A 19,202-nucleotide genomic window follows, 5' to 3' on the forward strand; every position below is an offset into this window, starting at 1 on the left:
TCCTCATGCGAGCCAGTTTCATTATAGCGCTCAATGGTGTTTGCGACTGCAATTGAAGAAACTTTAAGAAAGTTCTTGACATTTTCCGGATTGACTGACCTTCATGTCTTAAAGTAATGATGGACTGTCATTTATCTTTGCTTATTTGAGCTGTTCTTGCCATAATATGGACTTGGTCTTTTACCAAATGGGGCTATATTCTATATACCACCCCTGCCTTGTCACAACAAAACTGGTTTGCTCAAACGTATTAAGGAAATAAATACTATAAATGACCTTTAAAACAAGGCACACCTATTAATTGAAATGCATTACAGGTGACTACCTCATGATGCTGGTTGAGAGAATGTCACAAGTGTGCAAAGCTGTCAAGACAAAGGGTGGCTACTTTGAAGAATCTAAAATGTATTTAGATTTGTTTAACAATTTTTTGGGTTACTACATGATTCCATATGTTATTTCATAGTTTTGATGCCGTCACTATTATTCTACAGTGTAGAAACTAGCAACAAAAAAAACAACAAAAAATGGAATGAGTAGGTGTGTCAATTTTTGACTGGTACTGTAATTATACTACACATCGTACACTTGGGTTCCACCTTGACAACTCTGCTCTAAAACGTGACTCAAATAATGCGAGAACTTAGATCGCTAGGAACAGCTTATAAGTATCCGAACATTGTTAATTCCATTATGGTACAAGATAGACATTATAGTCTGGTGATGCAATGATTAGCTATCTTGCTAGACCCGTCAGAGACGCACAGGGCCGTATGCATTTTATACACATGATTATGGAGTCAGAATGAATAATTATTACGATAGAATTCCTCCTACTCTGATCACATTTTGTCAGCCTCAGAAGTCGGGAGTAGAATTTCATCCATAACTACAGACTTGCCATCTGGAGAAGTTTCCAGAGCACAACGCAATGCTATATCTGCATCCCAAATGGTACCATTTTCCCTATTTAGTGCACTCTTTGTGAACAGAGCCCTGGTCAAAAGTAATACACTAAATAAGGAATAGGGTGCCATTTGGGATGAATACGAGATATGTCCTGAACGTTACCAGTTGTGCGTCCCAAAAGGCACCCTAACCCCTATACAGTGCACTACTTTTGTTCGGACACTTTACAGTACACCAATTACAGCTCGATCACCCTTTAGACCCGTGCTCTAAACACCACAGCGACGATCTGGACACTCCAAATGACTGATGATGTGATGTTATTGGCAAACTAGTGAGGTACATGTCCTGAAAAAGCAAACACTTGGATAATCTCATTAAAGATGACCATAGGACATGAGGGAAAAGGGCGATACTCTTGCCAAGGTCTTTAAGAGTCAAAATCAAATTACTTGACTCATCAATTATACTTTAGTCATAATGGGGTAAAAAGCCAAGTTGAATCTAATGATAAAAACATGTATTATCACAATACAGTTATATAGAAAGAAATCATATATCAAAATAAAAAAGGGACAGAGGGAGCAAGAGGACAAGCTGTTCTGAGCAAAACAGGCACATTTCCACGAGGGACTTCTCTATTACGGAGGGCTTCCTGAGAGAGAGAGAGAGCGAGGACCTTTTTGGCCCTCGCTCCTTGATTCATACGCACCATGTATGGCGTTTGGTTTTACGTAGAGTCAACCCCCTCCCCAGGTTCATAAATCTAGTGGCCCTAACCTTGTGGACGTCAGGACCCTACAAGACAGGGCTGGTCATAAACACAGCCCACTGTCTGTATACATACCCAGCATGCCAGAGGGAGATCCAAGGCATCTCCAGCATGTTTCCATCAGCACTACTGCTTAAAAAGCCCTGTTTCACTGCTGCCTCAGGCTGCGTCCCAAATGGCACCCTATTCCCTTTATACTATACTAACTTTTCACCTGGGCCTATGGGAGCTTTCGTCAGCCCTGGTCAAAAGTAGTGGGAATATGGTGCCATTTGGGACCGACAGTAATCTGAGGAGCCCTCATAACAGTTTACACATTGCACAAGGGCCCGACTTTAAACAAAAGTTAATAATAATGCAGGGAGCCTAACTGCGTGGGACATCCTCTCGCCCCTCTACCAATCCTAAGGCATGCAATACTCAACAGTCAATATAAACATTTTGCATTTCCCAAAGGCATTTCAATAGTAAAAAGAAACCATCAAACCTTACAGTATTCATATATCATTGGAGGCTGCTGAGGGGAGGACGGCTCATAGTAATGGCTGGGATGGAGCATAATGGAATGGTAACTAACACAAGAAAACCATCTGTTTCATACCATTCCATTCCGGCCATTATTATGAGCCGTCCTCCCTTCAGCAGCCTCCGCTGTCATATACTGTAGGTATATGTACAGTATGATGATCTTAACTTACAGCTAACACTGCCATGGCTGTTCTTCAACAATATATCTTTAGCTGTGTTGAACAAAGCAGACTCACCCTACCTCTTAGACTGGTATCATATAAGCGGGCACCAATCCACTCATCTACTCGTTCTCACAGGTTCAGTGTGATGCCAACTTGCCAAGCGAATCAACGGCCACTTGGCTTGCAGCTAGCCCATCTGCACGAAGCGTTGCATCTTTAAATCAGGGCTTAGAAAGGAGACTCTTAAAATCAGATTGAAGTGAAGGTTAACCTGTAGATCGAGATCACTATGGAATCTTACAGTCAGTGTCATTACTGTTAAACATAAGTGTATTATAATGCATTATAAAGGACTTCATAGAAAGTGCATCCAAACAGATTGGATTGTGGGTGTCCTTAAAGGTATACTCTCTCACTGCTCTAGCACTCTTTTGCTACTAAAAATGAATGAGTGCCATTAGTTCTGAATGCATGACCAAGATGGTTGGTGTGCTAGCAAGTCAAACACGCTGTGTTTCCCTCTGTCTCTCATGCTGCATGCTGAACTCACGGTGCATGTGTGGGAAAATGATGGCATTTCACATTTTAAAAAGCTGAACCTCTGCCATGAAGCCCTGTGTGCGCTGAAAGACAAGGTTTCTGTCCCAAATGGCACCCTATTCCCTACACAGTACACTACTTTTGACCAGGGCCATGGTAAAAAAGAAGAAAAAAAAGTAGTGGACTATATAGGGAATGTGGTGCTGTTTGGGATGTAGACAAGATGCATGCTGGAACAGAGAGAGCAGATGTTTCCTTAAATGCAACATCAGAGCCCTAAAATAGATATTCTCTTAGAGCAGCAGCGTTGCTTATCAAAGGGCTCAAAGTACTCTCAATATAGACATTTCAGGGCTTTAGTAAACAGTCAAATGCTCATTCTTCTGAGAAGATAAGCATATTTCCCATCATGGATTGAGCACATTCTCAATAAAGCCAAAAGATTGCCAAGACTTAAAATAGCCTGATAGTACGAGACACATTTTATGTACAGTGCCAGTCAAAAGTTTGGACACACCTACTCATTCAAGGGTTTTTCTTTATAGTTACTATTTTCTACTATGAACTATGAAATAACACATATGGAATCATGTAGTAACCAAAAAAGGTGTTAAACAAATCAAAATACATTTTAGATGAGATTCTTTGCCTTGACAGCTTTGCACACTCTTGGCATTCTCTCAACCAGCTTCACCTGGAATGCTTTTCAAACAGTCTTGAAGAAGTTCCCACATATGCTGAGGAGTTGTCTGCTTTTCCTTCACTCTGCGGTCCAACTCACCATCCCAAACCATCTCAATTGGGTTGAGGTCGAGGGAATTGTGGAGGGCAGGTCATCTGATACAACACTCCATCCTTCTCCTTCTTGGTCAAATAGTCCTTACACATCCTGGAGGTGTGTTTTGGGTCATTGTCTTGCTGAAAAACAAATTATAGTCCCACTAAGCTCAAACCAGATGGGATGGCGAATAGCTGCCAAATGCTGTGGTAGCCACGCTGGTTAAGTGTGCCTTGAATTCTAAATAAAACACAGACATTGTCACCAGCAACACACACCCACACCATCACACCTCCTCCTCCATGCTACACGGTGGGAACTACACATGGGGAGATCATCCGTTCACCTACTCTGCATCTGACTAAGACACGGCGGTTGGAACGAAAAAATCTCAAATTTGGACTCGGACGAAAGGACAGATTTCCACCGGTCTAATGTCCATTACTCGTGTTTCTTGGCCCAAGCAAGTCTATTCTTCTTATTGGTGTCCTTTATTAGTGGTTTCTTTTCAGCAATTCAACCATGAAGGCATGATTCCTCTAAACAGTTGATGTTGAGATGGGTTTGTTACTTGAACTCTGTGAAGCATTTATTTGGGCTGCAATCTGAGGTGCAGTTAATTGCTGATTTCTGAGGCTAGGAACCAATTAACGTATCCCCTGCAGCAGATACCTCTGGGTCTTCCTTTCCTGTGGCAGTCCTCATGAGAGCCAGTTTCATCATAGCACTTGATGGTTTATGCGACTGCACTTGAATAAGCTTTCAAAGTTCTTGACATTTTCCGGATTGACTGACCTTCATGCATTAAAGTAATGATGGACTGTCGTTTTTGCTTATTTGAGCTGTTCTTGGCATAATATGGACTTGGAATTTGACCAAATATTGCTATCTTCTGTACACCACCCCTACCGATTGGCTCAAATGCACTAAAAAGGAAAGAAATGCCACAAATTAACTTTTAACAAGGCACACCAGTTAATTTAAATGCATTCCAGGTGACTACCTCATGAAGCTGGTTGAGAGAATGCCAAGAGTGTGCAAAGCTGTCAAGGCAAAGGGTGGCTACTTTGAAGAATCTCACATTTAAAATATATTTAGATTTGTTTAACACTTTGTTGGTTACTACATGATTCCATATATGTTATGGCATAGTTTTGATGTCTTCACTACTATTCTACAATGTAGAAAACAGTAATACATTTTTTTTTAAAACCTTGAATGAGTAGGTGTCCAATTAAGTCGGCATTCCCCTACATGACCATCATTTTAGTAAAGCAGACTTTTCCCTTGTCCTAAAAAAATATTTCCAAAGCCATTGTGGTGTACACTGAGTGTACAAAACATTAGGAACACCTGCTCTTTCCATGACATAAAGAGTGACCAGGTGAAAGCTATGATCCCTTATTGATGCCACTTGTTAAATCCACTTCAAATCAGTGTAGATGAAGGCAAGGAGACAGGTCAAAGAAGGATTTTGAAGCCTTGAGACATGATTGTGTATGTGTGCCATTCAGAGGGTGAATGAGCAAGACAAACAATTTAAGTGTCTATGAACAAGGTATGGTAGTTCTTGAGTGTGTCAAGAACTGCAAAGCTGCTTTTCACACTCAACTGTTTCCCGTGTGTATCAAGAATGGTCCACCAATCAAAGGACATCCAGTCAACTTGACACAACTGTGGGAAGCATCGGAGTCAACATGGGCCAGCGTCCCTATGAAATGCTTTCGATACCTTGTAAAGTTCATGCCCCAATGAATTGAGGCTGTTCTGAGGGTAACAGGGGGTGCAACTCAATATTAGGAAGGTGTTCCTAATGTTTTGTACTCTCAGTGTAATGTGTATTGTATGTACCTAGTGTCTCAGAGTACGGGTCATGGTATATGATCAGTTATAACTTTTGGATCTTAATGAACAGCAAATGGACAGGGAGGAGCTGAATCCACTCTGAGAAGCTTGATACATACGGCCACTGTAGAGGCTCCCAAGCCCACCTTTGACGATGACTCTGGAAGTGCACACCGCTCTCCCATGGCTGTTCTCAGCGACACACGCGTACTGGCCTTCGTCCTCTGGCAGTGCACCCTGGACTGTGAGTTGGGTCAGGCCATTCTCAAAGGCAGAGTGGGCATGCGGCACTGGCTTGTCTGGAGGGGGAGTGGGGGAAGGAACATGAGTCACACTCGAGGAGGAAACACCTAAACCCAGTCCACACACAGCAACAACAACAAAAAAAAGTTTATTACACTAAGAGTGTAAAAGTAAAGGAGAGCAGTATTACATGGAGAGAGATGATTGAAGATTATTAGAAATTAAGCAAGAGACTAATATCCATTCATTCATATTGAACAAAAATAAATGTTTGTTGTGGAATCGCTCATGAAACAAATAAATGTGTGGTGGCAGAGAAAGACTACACGAATGTAAAAACAACAACAACCTTGTAACTGATCGGATGCGTGTTTCCCTGCAGGCCTGAGTTTACACAGACAGGCAGCTAGCTAGCTCTGTGTTCAATTGATCCTCCTGTGGTGGGCCGGGCACAAATGCACGCTGACACGGTCGCCAGGTGTATGGCGTTTCCTTCGACACATTGGTGCAGCTGGCTGCCGGGTTAAATGGGTCGTCGTGTCAAGAAGCAGTGAGGCTTGGTTGGGTTGCGTTTCGGGGGACGCACGGCTCTCGACCTTCGCCTCTCCCGAGTCCGTACGGGAGTTGCAGCGATGGGACAGGAACGTAACTACCAATTGGATACCACGAAATTGTGGAGAAAGTCTTGTAACTACAGCGCACAACATGATTCAATGCACCAGTAAATAAATCGTCACAATCACATTTTGGAGTTTTACAAATCTTGGAGCTCAAATTGAGATCATGTATACTGTGCTAATGACGACACAAAAAGAGAGTAACGGAGAGGAATGTACAATATGCCATATTTATGCACCGCCGCTATATAAAACGGCTCTTGCTCCCTCCCGGTGCTGGACCACCCAATCCCAAGAAAGGCATTCACTTTGAAATCCAGGGGAGACTTTTTTTTGTCCTTTGTGGTAGGCATTTCATAATCGGCCGGCACAGGTCAGAGTTTGGAAAGAGAGAGAGTCTCAGATGTCTGCTTTTGGAGCACAAACACTTGCCAAGTCTAGCTGTGTGTAATATTTCAGAAGAGGTTTCAGGAGGCAGCGATGCATGTTTTTCCTTTATATGGTTCCTAGGCCTCATATTTGTTTAATGGCTGTGGGTGTATTTTCCAGCGGAAAGAACAGAGGGCTGTGAATCGGTCGGTGCTGGGATCCCTGCTGGGAGCGGGGACTATTTCTCTTCCCTGAGATAAGTGTGATGCCATTAACTGTCCATCCGTCTTCAAGAGACCAGAGTATAACATCAACAGTTCCCGTACAGCTCAGACCTGGAGCCCTAAGAGAAGTGGCCTTGTGGAAACTATGGCCACGTCCCAAGTGACACCCTACTCTCTATATAGTGCACTACTTTTGACCAGGACCCATAGGGGTCTGGTCAAAAAGTAGTATACTATGAAGGGAATAGGGTGCCATTTGGGACACAAACTATGTTAGATCCTTCGCTAAAATCAGCAACAAGTCAATTCTATTTGAGTTTAAAGATTAAATCTCTATTTTAAAGATGCCTCTTAAAGGCCCAGTGCAGACAAAATGTGATTTTCATATGTTTTATATTTCAGCACTATGAGGTTGAAATAATACTGTGGAGTTGTGAAAATAATAATGCCTTTCTAGTGTACTGTAAGAGCTGTTTGAAAAGACCGCCTGAAATGTCATTTTGTTTTGCTGAGATGGAGCTTTGGTCTGCCTGGTGATGTCACGACATGGTAAATTAGTTAATACACCAATAAGAAAGTGCCAAACCGCTCTGCCAATAACAGCTAGTTTTCAATTTACCCCTCCCCACTCAGCCCACTCCCAGACAGTCCTAGCAAATGTCTTGCTTGAGAAATTGCTTTTTGCTAAGAAGCTATTTTTATTTATTTTTTTACAATTAAGTACTGTAAGGTACTTAATTGTTTCCCAGAAATGATTTGATATTTAGATTAAAATGGCTGCATTGGACCTTTAATACTTTTCAGCTATGTTTTCTAACGAGGATCATTCAACTCAAACACATTTGGCCACCGAAGTAAAACAAAACACAAACAATTACATTGGCCAAGACACTTCACAAACAAGTTCAGGAGCCGAACTTTTGACTAGAAATGAAAGTTACAGTTAAGAACTGTAGCCCTATGTTGTGAGCCAAGTGATAGATGATAGATTGATTTTGTCTAACTCTTAACAAATTGTGATGCATCTTCATTAAATATGGAAGGATAAAAATGACCTAGCTACAATAAAAAAAGTCTATGTTCAGTTGGAATTCTGCTAGATCAATTGTCATGCCAAGCTTTCATTTTGGTTAGTGATATTGGGTACCCTTAGGACGTCCATACTCCCAAGGCTAAACCCTGACCCCTAACCTTACCCTAACCCTTACCGTAACCAATTCAAACGTCAACTCCAATGAGACATGGACATCCCAAGGCTCCCGTATAGCATTAATCCATTTTGGAGTTATTGACCATCAAAATTGCCCATTCAAGGGGTTTCCTCCGACATTCTCTACGTAGAGCAGTTAAAGATGAAAAAGATCAACATTCTCTGTGTGGGATCTGACATATTACAGAGACACATGAGCCTTCAGCAGCAGAGCAGCCAGACCTGTGAAACGGTGGTCCTGTGATGGGCCGGCCTCATGCTGAGAGGGAAAGCAGTAGCAGACTTACTATGGCGGTGTCCCAAAGGGCACCCTATTACCTTTATAGTGAACTACTCTTGACCAGGGCCGTAGTGCACTATATAGGGAATAGGGTGCCATTCGGGAACGCATGTAATAAATTACACCCCCCACCTAGCTGATCTATTCAAGAGGGTTCTGAGTACAGGGACTTTTTGTTATTCCTACCACTTCTCCCTTCATCCTTCACTTTTCATAGGAGTGGAAGGGATTTTCGTCTGTCCGTCCAATGAGATATAAAGCATTGAAAAACAGGATTATCACCCCCCTCTTGTGGGTATAATGGATATACGGTAACTAGCAGACAATGGTGACTGCTACTGCTAGGGTTGCAAATTTACAGTAATTTTTGCCAAATTCCCAGGTTTCCCAGAAATTCCAGTTGGAAATTATGGGAAAGTTACTGGAACTTTGCATCCTTAGTTACTGCAGGGGGAGATGCAGGGTGGCAGGTAGCCTACCGGTTTAAGAGCGTTGGGCCAGTAACCGAAAGATTGCTGGTTTGAATCCCTGAGCCGATTAGGTGAAAAATCTGTCCGTTGTGCCCTTGAGCATGGCACCTATTTCCTAAGTCAAATGTAAAATTGTTTTAATGATGGGCTCTCTCACCGTTTAGGAGCCAGGAGATGTTCGGTAGAGGCTCCCCCTCCACTGAACACTGCAGAAGGAAGTCCTGGCCCTCACTCACTGAACATCCCTTCAGGACAGTGCTGAACGCAGGGGGCTTGCCCTCCAGCCGTGGGTCTGCAGGGGAGGGAGTACACAGACAGAGTATTAAGAATACGACCTAAATGTATTACATTGGGGCCTTACGTTTGAAATGCGTGGTACTGGTCAGTCTAACGGGCCCATTTCCACCATAAGACTTTACCCCAGTGTATGGCCCAAAGTACCTGCCGCAAACAATACCTACCCGGACTTGGGACAACCGTATCAGCAAACTGGGTGTATGACCAGATGCAATCTTTCCTTCTCTCCAGTAGAGGGCATAGGTGGACAAGAATTGTGGCAGTCATGTCTGGGAGGACACACACTCCCAACAAAAAGACTGCTCATCTCAAGCACAATAACCTGAATATGCATAGAGTCCGACACGGCTCTGTATTGTGGAAAATAAAAGCGATAAATTCTGGACTCTCCCTAAATTAAATCACCGTAGACTGGTGCCAGTACGTTTAGTCCAAACAAAACCACCAACCAGATATCAAAACAGTTTCACTTGGACAATAAACAACCAACTGTTATTTGGTTAAAGACCGCAGACAGCTTATAAGGACCGGTCCAATAGCAACAGTGTCTCGTTTTAGTTGAACTCGGCCCAAAAATCGGCATTGCCGCTGAGGAATGAACTAAACGGTCGATGTGCTCACCTCAGTTTATCCTGCCTTCATCATTATCGTGTTTTGATTAAGACAGGCAGGGGAAATGAATTAGACGCTTATTTACCCAAAAGGCAGAGCTGGAGACTGCGGAGGCCATTTACGTCTAAACTACTGTACCTTCAACCATGAAAAGGATGACGCGATAAATATCCTGCACAACAAGGGCCTTAGTTCACACTATTAAAACCAACAATGCTGCTCTCCCGTTCTCCTTTAGTTCCTGCCACAGTGTGTATGCTAAACACTTTTTGACCAGAGCCATACGGGTCCCAGGGACTCAAAGGGGGGCACATTTTAGTGACTTCCCTAGCACCACACACCTGATTTAAAATAAATCAACTGCTCATCAAGCTTTGATCATTTTAAAAATCAGATGTGTGGTGCTAGGGCAAAAGAATAAAAAAAATGTTGCACCTCTTGGGTTCCCCAGGACCAGGATTCGGAAATGCTGGATAAAAATCAGGTGACATTTGGGACCCAAACCAAGTACTTACTCTTGACCGTGAGGTTCCAAGTCGAGGACACCTTCCCAGTGCTAGTAGTCAGGGTGCATCCGTACGTCCCACTGTCCCTTTTCTGGACATTGTCCACAGTGAGGGTGTGAGTGTTGCCGTCCTGCTGGAAACTCAGCCCTGCTCTGGGTCTCAAAGGGAAGCCATCTTTAACCCAGCTCAGGCCAGCCACGGGAGAGCCTGAGACTGGAAGAGCACATTAACAGTCAATCGAATGGGTTAAATATGCAATAATAAAAGTAGCTAAGAACTGTTAGTGAACTGGTATTCGTGAATAGGCAAAAATGTGCATCTAAACATGACAAATACATACAGCATTTTACAGAGTTACGGTTCATATAAGGAAATCAGACAATTGAAATCAATTCATTTCTAATCCATGGATTTCACATGACTGGGAATACAGATATGCATCTGTTGGTCACAGATACCTTCAAAAAAAGGAAGGGTCAGGGAACAGAAAATCAGTCAGTATCTGGTGTGACCCCCATTTTCCTCATGCAGCGCGACACATCTCCTTCGCATAGAGTTGATCAGGCTGTTGACTGTGACCAGTGGAATGTTGTTCCAATCCTCTTCAATGGCTGTGTGTAGTTGCTGGATATTGGCGGGAACTGGAACACGCTGTCGTACACGTAGATCCAGAGCATCTCAAACATGCTCAATGGGTGACAAGTCTGGTGAGTATGCAGGCAATGGAAGAACTGGGACATTTTCAGCCTACAGGAATTATGTATAGATCCTTGCAACAATGGGCCATGCATCATCATGCTGAAACATGAGGTGGCGGATGAATGGGATGACAATAGGCCTTGGGATGTCGTCACGGTATCTCTGTGCATTCAAATTGCCATCAATAAAACGCAATTGTTTTCATTGTTCGTAGCCCATACCATAACCCCACCACCACCATAGGGCATTCTGTTCACAACGTTGACGTCAGCAAACCGTCTGCCATCTGCCCAGTACAGTTTAAACCGTGAAAAACACATTTTTCCAGCGTGACAGTGACCATTGAAGGTCAAGACCCCGATGAGGACGACGAGCATGCAGGTGAGCTTCACTGGGACTGTTTCTGACAGTTCTTCGGTTGTGCAAACCCCCAGTTTCATCTCCTGTCTGGGTGGCTAGTCTCAGACCATCCCGCAAGTGAAAAAGCCCGATTTGGAGGTCCTGGGCTGGTGTGGTTACACTTGGTCTATGGTTGAGAGGCCGGTTGGACGTACAGTACTGCCAAATTCCCTAAAACGACATTGGAGGCGGCTAATGGTAGAGATATTAACATTAAATTATCTGGCAACAGCTCTGGTGGACATTCCTACAGTCAGCATGCTAATTGCACACTCCCTCTAAACTTGAGACATCTGTGGCACTGTGTTGTGACAAAACTACACATTTTAGCATGGCCTTTTATTGTCCCAAGCACAAGGTGCACCTGTATAAAGATCATGCTGTTTAATCACATTTTTGATAGGTGGGTGGATTATCTTGGCAAAGGTTAAATGCTCACTAACAGGGATGTAAACATATTTCTGCACAGCATTTTTAGAGGAATAAGCGGTTTGTGCTTAAGGAACATTTCTGGGACCTTTTATTTCAGGTCATGAAACATGGGACCGACACTTTACACGTTGCATTTATATTTTTGTTCAATATAATACACCATAAGATGTTTTGAATCACCTTGGCATTTGAATGCGACTTTGTTCCCCTCTTTAGTGTCCTGGCTCTGAGGTACAGAGTCAAATTTTGGTGGAGCTCCAGCAGTCACTGCTGTCCTCGCTGACCTGCACTCTCTGGCCTGCCTTCTAGTCTCTCTAGTGGGCTCTGGAGATGGCTGTGGGGGGCTCTGGACTCCCACTGGGGAGGTCTTCACCCTATCCCTTGTATCCCTCTCAGGGGCTCTGTGTGGGTCTGGGCTGGTCCTAGCAGCTCCCTGGCCTCTTAGATGGTGTTGCAGACTGGTGGAGTTGGCAGCCTTTGGGGTTGCCACTCCAGGCTTTCTAGGGGCCTCATCAGGCAGGTCTGCAGGGGGCTTGGGAGACGCCAGGATGATGGTCTTGGGAGACACCATGGTGTCCTTCCATGTTGCTTTGGTCAGCTCTGTGTGGTCTTTGGTCTCCCTGGTGAGTGTGGCGAGTCTCTCTCTGGTCTCAGTCCTGTCTCCTGTCTTGGTAGGTGAACGTCGGTCAGCGAGCAGGCCGTTACTTGTGTGCTTGACTTCGGGTGAGTCAGTTGTCTTTGGGACAGGGGCCACCGGAGCAGAGGGACCAAGGCTGTAGTAACACATTGTCAAGGGATTGAATATTTAACTGTAGAGAAATTCTTGTGGAATTATTTGGTAGAAATGTATACATCTCATGAAAATAATTGCTCATGGAATCACAGTTAGTAATACTACAATGCAGGGAATTGTATGAGATACATACTCACATGCCAGCCTCACTGCCTGAACCTAAAAAGGAAAGGATGCACACTGAATTTCCTCTCAAATACAACAAAAAATGTCCCAAATATAACTTGTCCCAAATGGCACCCTATTCAGTGGACCCTAGTCAAAAGGAGTGCACTACAAAGGGGAAAAGTCTTATTTGGGACACAACCTGTGTGTTGATGGCTGCAGTATCTTACCCTGTACATTCAGCTCTGCTGTAGCTGTGGCCTTCCCAGCACTGTTGGCCACAGAGCAGGTGTACATTCCTGCATCGTCCACACACACGTCTCGGATCTCCAGGAAGTGGATTCCCGACTTCTCAAACATGTTGAAGTGGGAAGAAGTATGAAGCTCTTCATCTCCCTGTGACACCCATCAAAGAGAAAAAGTGACAAAGTGGAAGAGAGAGATGTCAGAGATTAAGACTCACCATCCTACGTTTTTGAAAGACAATACACCATCTCTGTTCTAACCAGAGTTGCAAAATCTAAATGTTAACTTTCCAAAATGTCATGCTTATTCCCTCCTAATAGAAAAAAAGATTCAAAGTGGGATTGCTGGAAAACCTGGGAATTTTGGGAAAGTTACTGAGATTACTAAACCTTCTCTCTGTTCCATCTCACCTTAAGCCAGGTAACCAGGGGCTGTGGGCGTCCTGTGATTTTGGCAGAGAACTTGCCACTCTGTCCCATTCGGACAAAGATGCGCGAGGGCCTTGTCACAAACTTAGGGGGGCTCTCCCCCCAGATACTGGGCATACTCTCCATGGTTGACACTCCAAACCGCCCACTGGAGTCAGAGAAAACACAACCACTCACTACCTCAGCATCCAAATATGTGTCTGCTTAATCACACCACTTGAACAAACAAATTCCATTTGAACAATGACTTAATATAGTAAATATGAGTGACTGACAGACTATATTTACAGGCCGTTGCTTGCGGATCCAACTTTTACTGGATTTTGTCTGCAGCAATCAAAGATCCGGAGCTTCCCGAATCTTCTGTGCATGTACAGAGTATATCAAACCTTAGGAACACCTACCTAATATTGAGTTGCACCCCACCACCCCCTTACTTTAAATCCACAACTTGGATCCCTCCACAGCCTCATAGATGATCTAGATACTTTTTCTAACCTCTCTGCATTACAACCAAATTATGATAAGTACTACATTTAAGCAATAAGGTACGAGGGGGTGTGGTATATTGGCCATATACTGTACCACAATCTCCAGAGGTTCCTTATTGCTATTATAAACTGGTTACCAATGTAATTAGAGCAGTACAAATAAATGGTTGTCATACCCGTGGTATAAGGTCTGATATACCACAGCTGTCAGCCAATCAGCATTCAGGGCTCGAACCATCCCAGTTTATAATATGTATTGGATCACCCCCCAAAAAAATGATACTTTTACATTACCATGTAGTTTACCAATAAAATGGTCTGACGGTGAAGTGGACATACTCAGTATTCAAAGAAATGATCTCACTACAACACATTTTAATAGAAAGTTAGCCACAATCAACAGCCTAATCAATTCTATGCGAAGAAGATGTATCACGCTGCATGAGGCAAATGGTAGTCACACCAGATAGATACTGACTGGTTCTGATCCACGCCCCTACCTTTTTTTAAGGTATCTGTGACCAGATGCATATCTGTATTCCCAGTCATGTGAAATCCATAGATTAGGGCAAATGCATATATTTCAATTGACTGATTTCTTTATATGAACTGTAACTCTAAAATCTTTGAAATGATTACATGTTGCGTTTTTATTTTGGTTCAATGTATATATAAAACACAGGGAAATCACATTTTTGACAGCACTGGGCCTTGAAAACGGCAACATTTTATTTATGCGCCATGGCAAGATGTGTAGAATTGCAGGAAATTAACCCCCCAAACCAAACCTCACTTAGGGCCTCAAAAAGGCTAAGCAGCATAGTACCCTTTGATCTCAATCAGTTTCATGGAGATATGCATTTAGATCTACTGGAGTTGATGTAGCCTACAGTGTTGTTTGAATTATGGAGTAAATACATTTTAGAGCAGATGGTGGTAAACTAGCATACTGTAGCGTACCCTGTGTATTTTTCACAGTGGCACGCGCTGTTGAGTTCTGGTCACATGAGAGAAAAGTGTGTTGGCGTTTTTGTCTTACAGTAACGTTATACTATGCTATTCGGGTTAGGTTATGTAGAATACTGTGATCATTATGTGATCTTGTATACCAGTGGAGGCTCTTCAAGGGAGGAAGAGGACCATCCTATTCGGTGAATTTCTACAACTAAAAAATTGTGAAACATTAAAAAAAGGTATCCTTTTTAGATAAAACTATACTAAATATATTTACGTCACCAAATAATTGGTTTAAACACACCGTTTTGCAATAAATGTCTACAGTAGCCTCAACAGCACCTTGTAGGGTAGCAACATGGTGCAGCCGGAGGACAGCTATTTTCAGTCCTTCTCTGGGATCATTGTACCTTCAATACAAAACCTCGGAGGCTCATGGTTCTCACCCCTTCCATAGACTTGCACAGTAATTATGACGACTTCCCGGGGGACGTCATCCAGCCTCTTTCAGTATGAATTGACATGTTGTCCATCCAATCCAAGCATACGCTACAGCTAGCTAGCACTGCAGTGCATAAAGTGTGGTGAGTTGTTGACTCAGAGAGAACGACAATTGTTTTGTTCAAAACTGTTCAACTACTAAGGAAGAGCAGCAGAGAGTGAGAGTGAGCTAGCTATATTTCATTGTATTTTTTTCTTCTTCTTCTTAGTTTACTTTTCACTTAGCTAATGCAGCTAATTTAGCTTACCCAACAACCTGACTCAAGCAGAGATTAATGCTATTTATGTTAGCTAGCTGGCTAAGGTTACCCAACACTGCAACTCTTCTAAGTCAAGGTAAGCTAACAAAAATATAAGCTTTTGGTTTTACAAATGTATTGCCACTGGGACCCGCTAGTGTAACTGCTAAACTGCGTGATAGTAAACCCACAATCCAATCCATGTGTACAAACACATTAGTTCTAGTTTGTTGATCATAAAGCTATGGTGACAACTTAGGCTGTGTAGCCATTAGTGGTTATGCTATGAAGGTTTGGCTGCCTGGTCAAAGACTGACACAGTTGTTGTGTTGTCCAAAAGCAAGGGGAAAATAAAAAGTGAAAGAAGGAAAGCGTGTAGATGCGAGAAGGAATTATACAATGAGCAAAGTGATGATGTTGTATGTGGCTGCTATAAAGGTGAACTGTGTGTGGGTGATCAGGGGTGTATTCATTCCGCCGAGTCAGTTGCTAAATGTTTCTTAAGAGCTCCAATGTAACCTGCCTAAATGACTACACCACCCTGTAGCACTCACATCTGTAAATATGAAGTGCTTTGAAAGGCTGGTCATGACACACAACACCATCATCCCAGACCCACTCAAATTTGCATACAGCCTCAACAGATCCACAAATGACGCAATCACAATTGCACTTCATACTGCCCTCTCCCACCTGGACAAGAGGGGAAATAACTATGTGAGAATGCTGTTCATAGACTACAGCTCAGCATTCAACACCATAGTCCACTCCAAGCTAGGTAGAACCTTTTGAGGATCTGAGGACCCATGCCAAATCTTTTCAGTCTCCTGAGGGGGAATAGGTTTTGTCGTGCCCTCTTCACGACTGTCTTGGTGTGCTTGGACCATGTTAGTTTGTTGGTGATGTGGATGCCAAGGAACTTGAAGCTCTCAATCTGCTCCACTGCAACCCCATCGATGAGAATGGGGGAGTGATCGGTCCTCTTTTTCCTGTAATCCACAATCATCTCCTTTGTCTTGATCACGTTGAGGGAGAGGTTGTTGTCCTGGCACCACATGGCCAGGTCTCTGACCTCTTCCCTACAGGTGAGCGTTTTCTTGTTTGCTTATGGCGGAATACAGCTTATTCAATGCGGTCTTAGTGCCAGCTTGTGTTGGTATGTAAACAGATACGAAAAATACACAAACTCTCTAGGTAGATATTGTGGTCTACAGATTATCATGAGATACTCTACCTCAGGTGAGCAATAGCTTGAGACTTCCTTAGATATCGTGCACCAGCTGTTATTTACAAAAATACATAGCCGGCCGCCCCTTGTGTCTTACCAGACACCGCTGTTCTCTCCTGCCGGTACAGCGTATAGCCAGCCAGCTGTATGTTGATAGTGTCATCGTTCAGCCACGACTCCGTGAAGCACAAGACATCACAGTTTTGAATGTCCCGTTGATAGTTTAATCTTGTCCGTAGGTCATCTATTTTATTCCCCAAAGACTGCACATTTCCTAGCAGAATGGAAGGAAGTGGGGGTTTATTCGATTGCCTTCGAATTCTCAGAAGGAAGCAGGGTGGCTATTTGAAGAATAACATTTTTTTTCATTTATTTAACACCTTTTTGGTTACTACGTGATTCCATGTGTCATTTCATAGTTTCGATGTCTTCACTATTATTCTACAATGTAGAAAATAGTAAAAAATAAAACCATTGAGTAAGTGTTCTATAACTTTTGAACTGTAGTGTATGTTTCATTTGTGTGTGTTTAACTTCAATTTGTAGGCTAGGTTGTAGCAACCTCGATAGGCATAGGGATAATTTGAGTGTCATGTAGTAGCCTAAACCTATCGATGTTACATTGAGCTGGGTGAATGGAATATGAATGACAGTCATCCAATATGCCGTATAGAAATAATGCCATGCTCATAAAAAAATGTCCTCCCTAATCTTAAATGATCTTAAATGACACAGACCGCCACTGTTGCATACATTGATTCCGCTTTGATCTAACTTTATTAAACAAGCGCTGAAGCTTCCCGCCATTAGCTCTGACTAATTTAAAACCCTAGTCATTGGCGACTCCATTGCCCGCAGTATTAGACTTCAAACGAATCGTCCAGCGATCCTACACTGTTTACCAGGGGGCAGGGCTACCGACGTTAAGGCTATTCTGAAGATGGTGCTGGCTAAAGCTAAAACGGCCAGAGAGTGTAGAGAGTGTAGAGAGTATAGAGATAGTTATCCACGTCGGCACCAACGATGTTAGGATGAAACAGTCAGAGGTCACCAAGCACAACATAGCTTCAGCCTGTAAATCAGCTAGAAAGATGTGTTGGCATCGAGTAATTGTCTCTGGCCCCCTCCCAGTTAGGGGGAGTGATGAGCTCTACAGCGGAGTCTCACAACTCAATCACTGGTTGAAAACTGTTTTCTGCCCCTCCCAAAAGATAGAATATGTAGATAATTGGCCCTCTATCTGGGACTCACCCACAAACAGGACCAAGCCTGGCCTGTTGAGGAGTGACTGACTCCATCCTAGCTGGAGGGATGCTCTCATCTTATCTACCAACAGACAGGGCTAACTCCACAATGAAATAGGGTGCAGGCCAGCCACTAGCACAGTCAGTGAGGTCAGCTCAGCTATCCCCATTGAGACCGTGTCTGTGCCTCGACCTGGGTTGGGCAAAACTAAACATGACGGTGTTCGCCTTAGCAATCTCACTAGGATAAAGACCTCCTCCATTCCTGCCATTATTGAAAGAGATCGTGATACCTCTCATCTTAAAATAGGGCTACTTAATGTTAGATCCCTCACTTCAAAGGCAGTTATAGTCAATTAACTAATCTTGATGTGATTGGTCTGACCGAAACATGACTTAAGCCTGATGAATTTACTGTGTTAAATGAGGCCTCACCTCCTGGTTACACTAGTGACCATATCCCCCGTGCATCCCGCAAAGGCGGAGGTGTTGCTAACATTTACGATAGTAAATTTCAATTTACAAAAAAAAAAAACGTTTTTGAAATGAAATCTATGCAACCTACTCAATCACTTTTTATAGCTACTGTTTACAGGCCTCCTGGGCCGTATACAACGTTCCTCATTGATTTCCCTGAATTCCTATTGGACCTTGTAGTCATAGCAGATAATATTCACATTTTTGATAATTTTAATATTCACATGGAAAAGTCCACAGACCCACTCCCAAAGGCTTTCGGAGCCATCATCGACTCAGTGGGTTTTGTCCAACATGTCTCTGGACCTACTCACTGTCACAGTCATGCTCTGGACCTAGTTTTGTCCCATGGAATACATTTTGTAGATCTTAATGTTTTTACCTCATAATCCTTGACTATCAGACCACCATTTTATTACGTTTGCAATCGCAACAAACAATGTGCTCAGACCCCAACCAAGGAGCATCAAAAGTCGTGCTATAAATTCTCAGACAACCCAAAGATTCCTTGATGCCCTTCCAGACTCCCTCTGCCTACCCAAGGACGCCAGAGGACAAAAATCAGTTAACCACCTAACTGAGGAACTCAATTTAACCTTGCG

General features: G+C 43.1%; 1 protein-coding gene across 3 annotated transcripts in view; it reads right to left on the bottom strand.

Annotated features, from left to right (window-relative positions):
- The window catches only part of LOC118367137 (myosin light chain kinase, smooth muscle-like), a 95,246-nt gene that overhangs the window by 36,424 nt on the left and 39,620 nt on the right, over positions 1-19,202 (bottom strand). For 2 of the 3 annotated variants that reach the window (XM_035750214.2, XM_035750213.2), the window contains exons 6-12: positions 13,449-13,614; positions 13,023-13,188; positions 12,825-12,846; positions 12,075-12,667; positions 10,374-10,577; positions 9,107-9,241; positions 5,656-5,835 (exon numbers count right to left, since the gene is read on the bottom strand). In XM_035750214.2, coding sequence (XP_035606107.1) covers positions 5,656-5,835; positions 9,107-9,241; positions 10,374-10,577; positions 12,075-12,667; positions 12,825-12,846; positions 13,023-13,188; positions 13,449-13,614 — 1,466 coding nt within the window. The remainder of the gene's footprint in view (positions 1-5,655; positions 5,836-9,106; positions 9,242-10,373; positions 10,578-12,074; positions 12,668-12,824; positions 12,847-13,022; positions 13,189-13,448; positions 13,615-19,202) is intronic. The other variant, XM_035750215.2, reaches the window with a different exon arrangement.

Source organism: Oncorhynchus keta, chromosome 34 (assembly GCF_023373465.1).
Source record: "Oncorhynchus keta strain PuntledgeMale-10-30-2019 chromosome 34, Oket_V2, whole genome shotgun sequence".
Classification (NCBI taxonomy): Eukaryota; Metazoa; Chordata; class Actinopteri; order Salmoniformes; family Salmonidae; genus Oncorhynchus; species Oncorhynchus keta.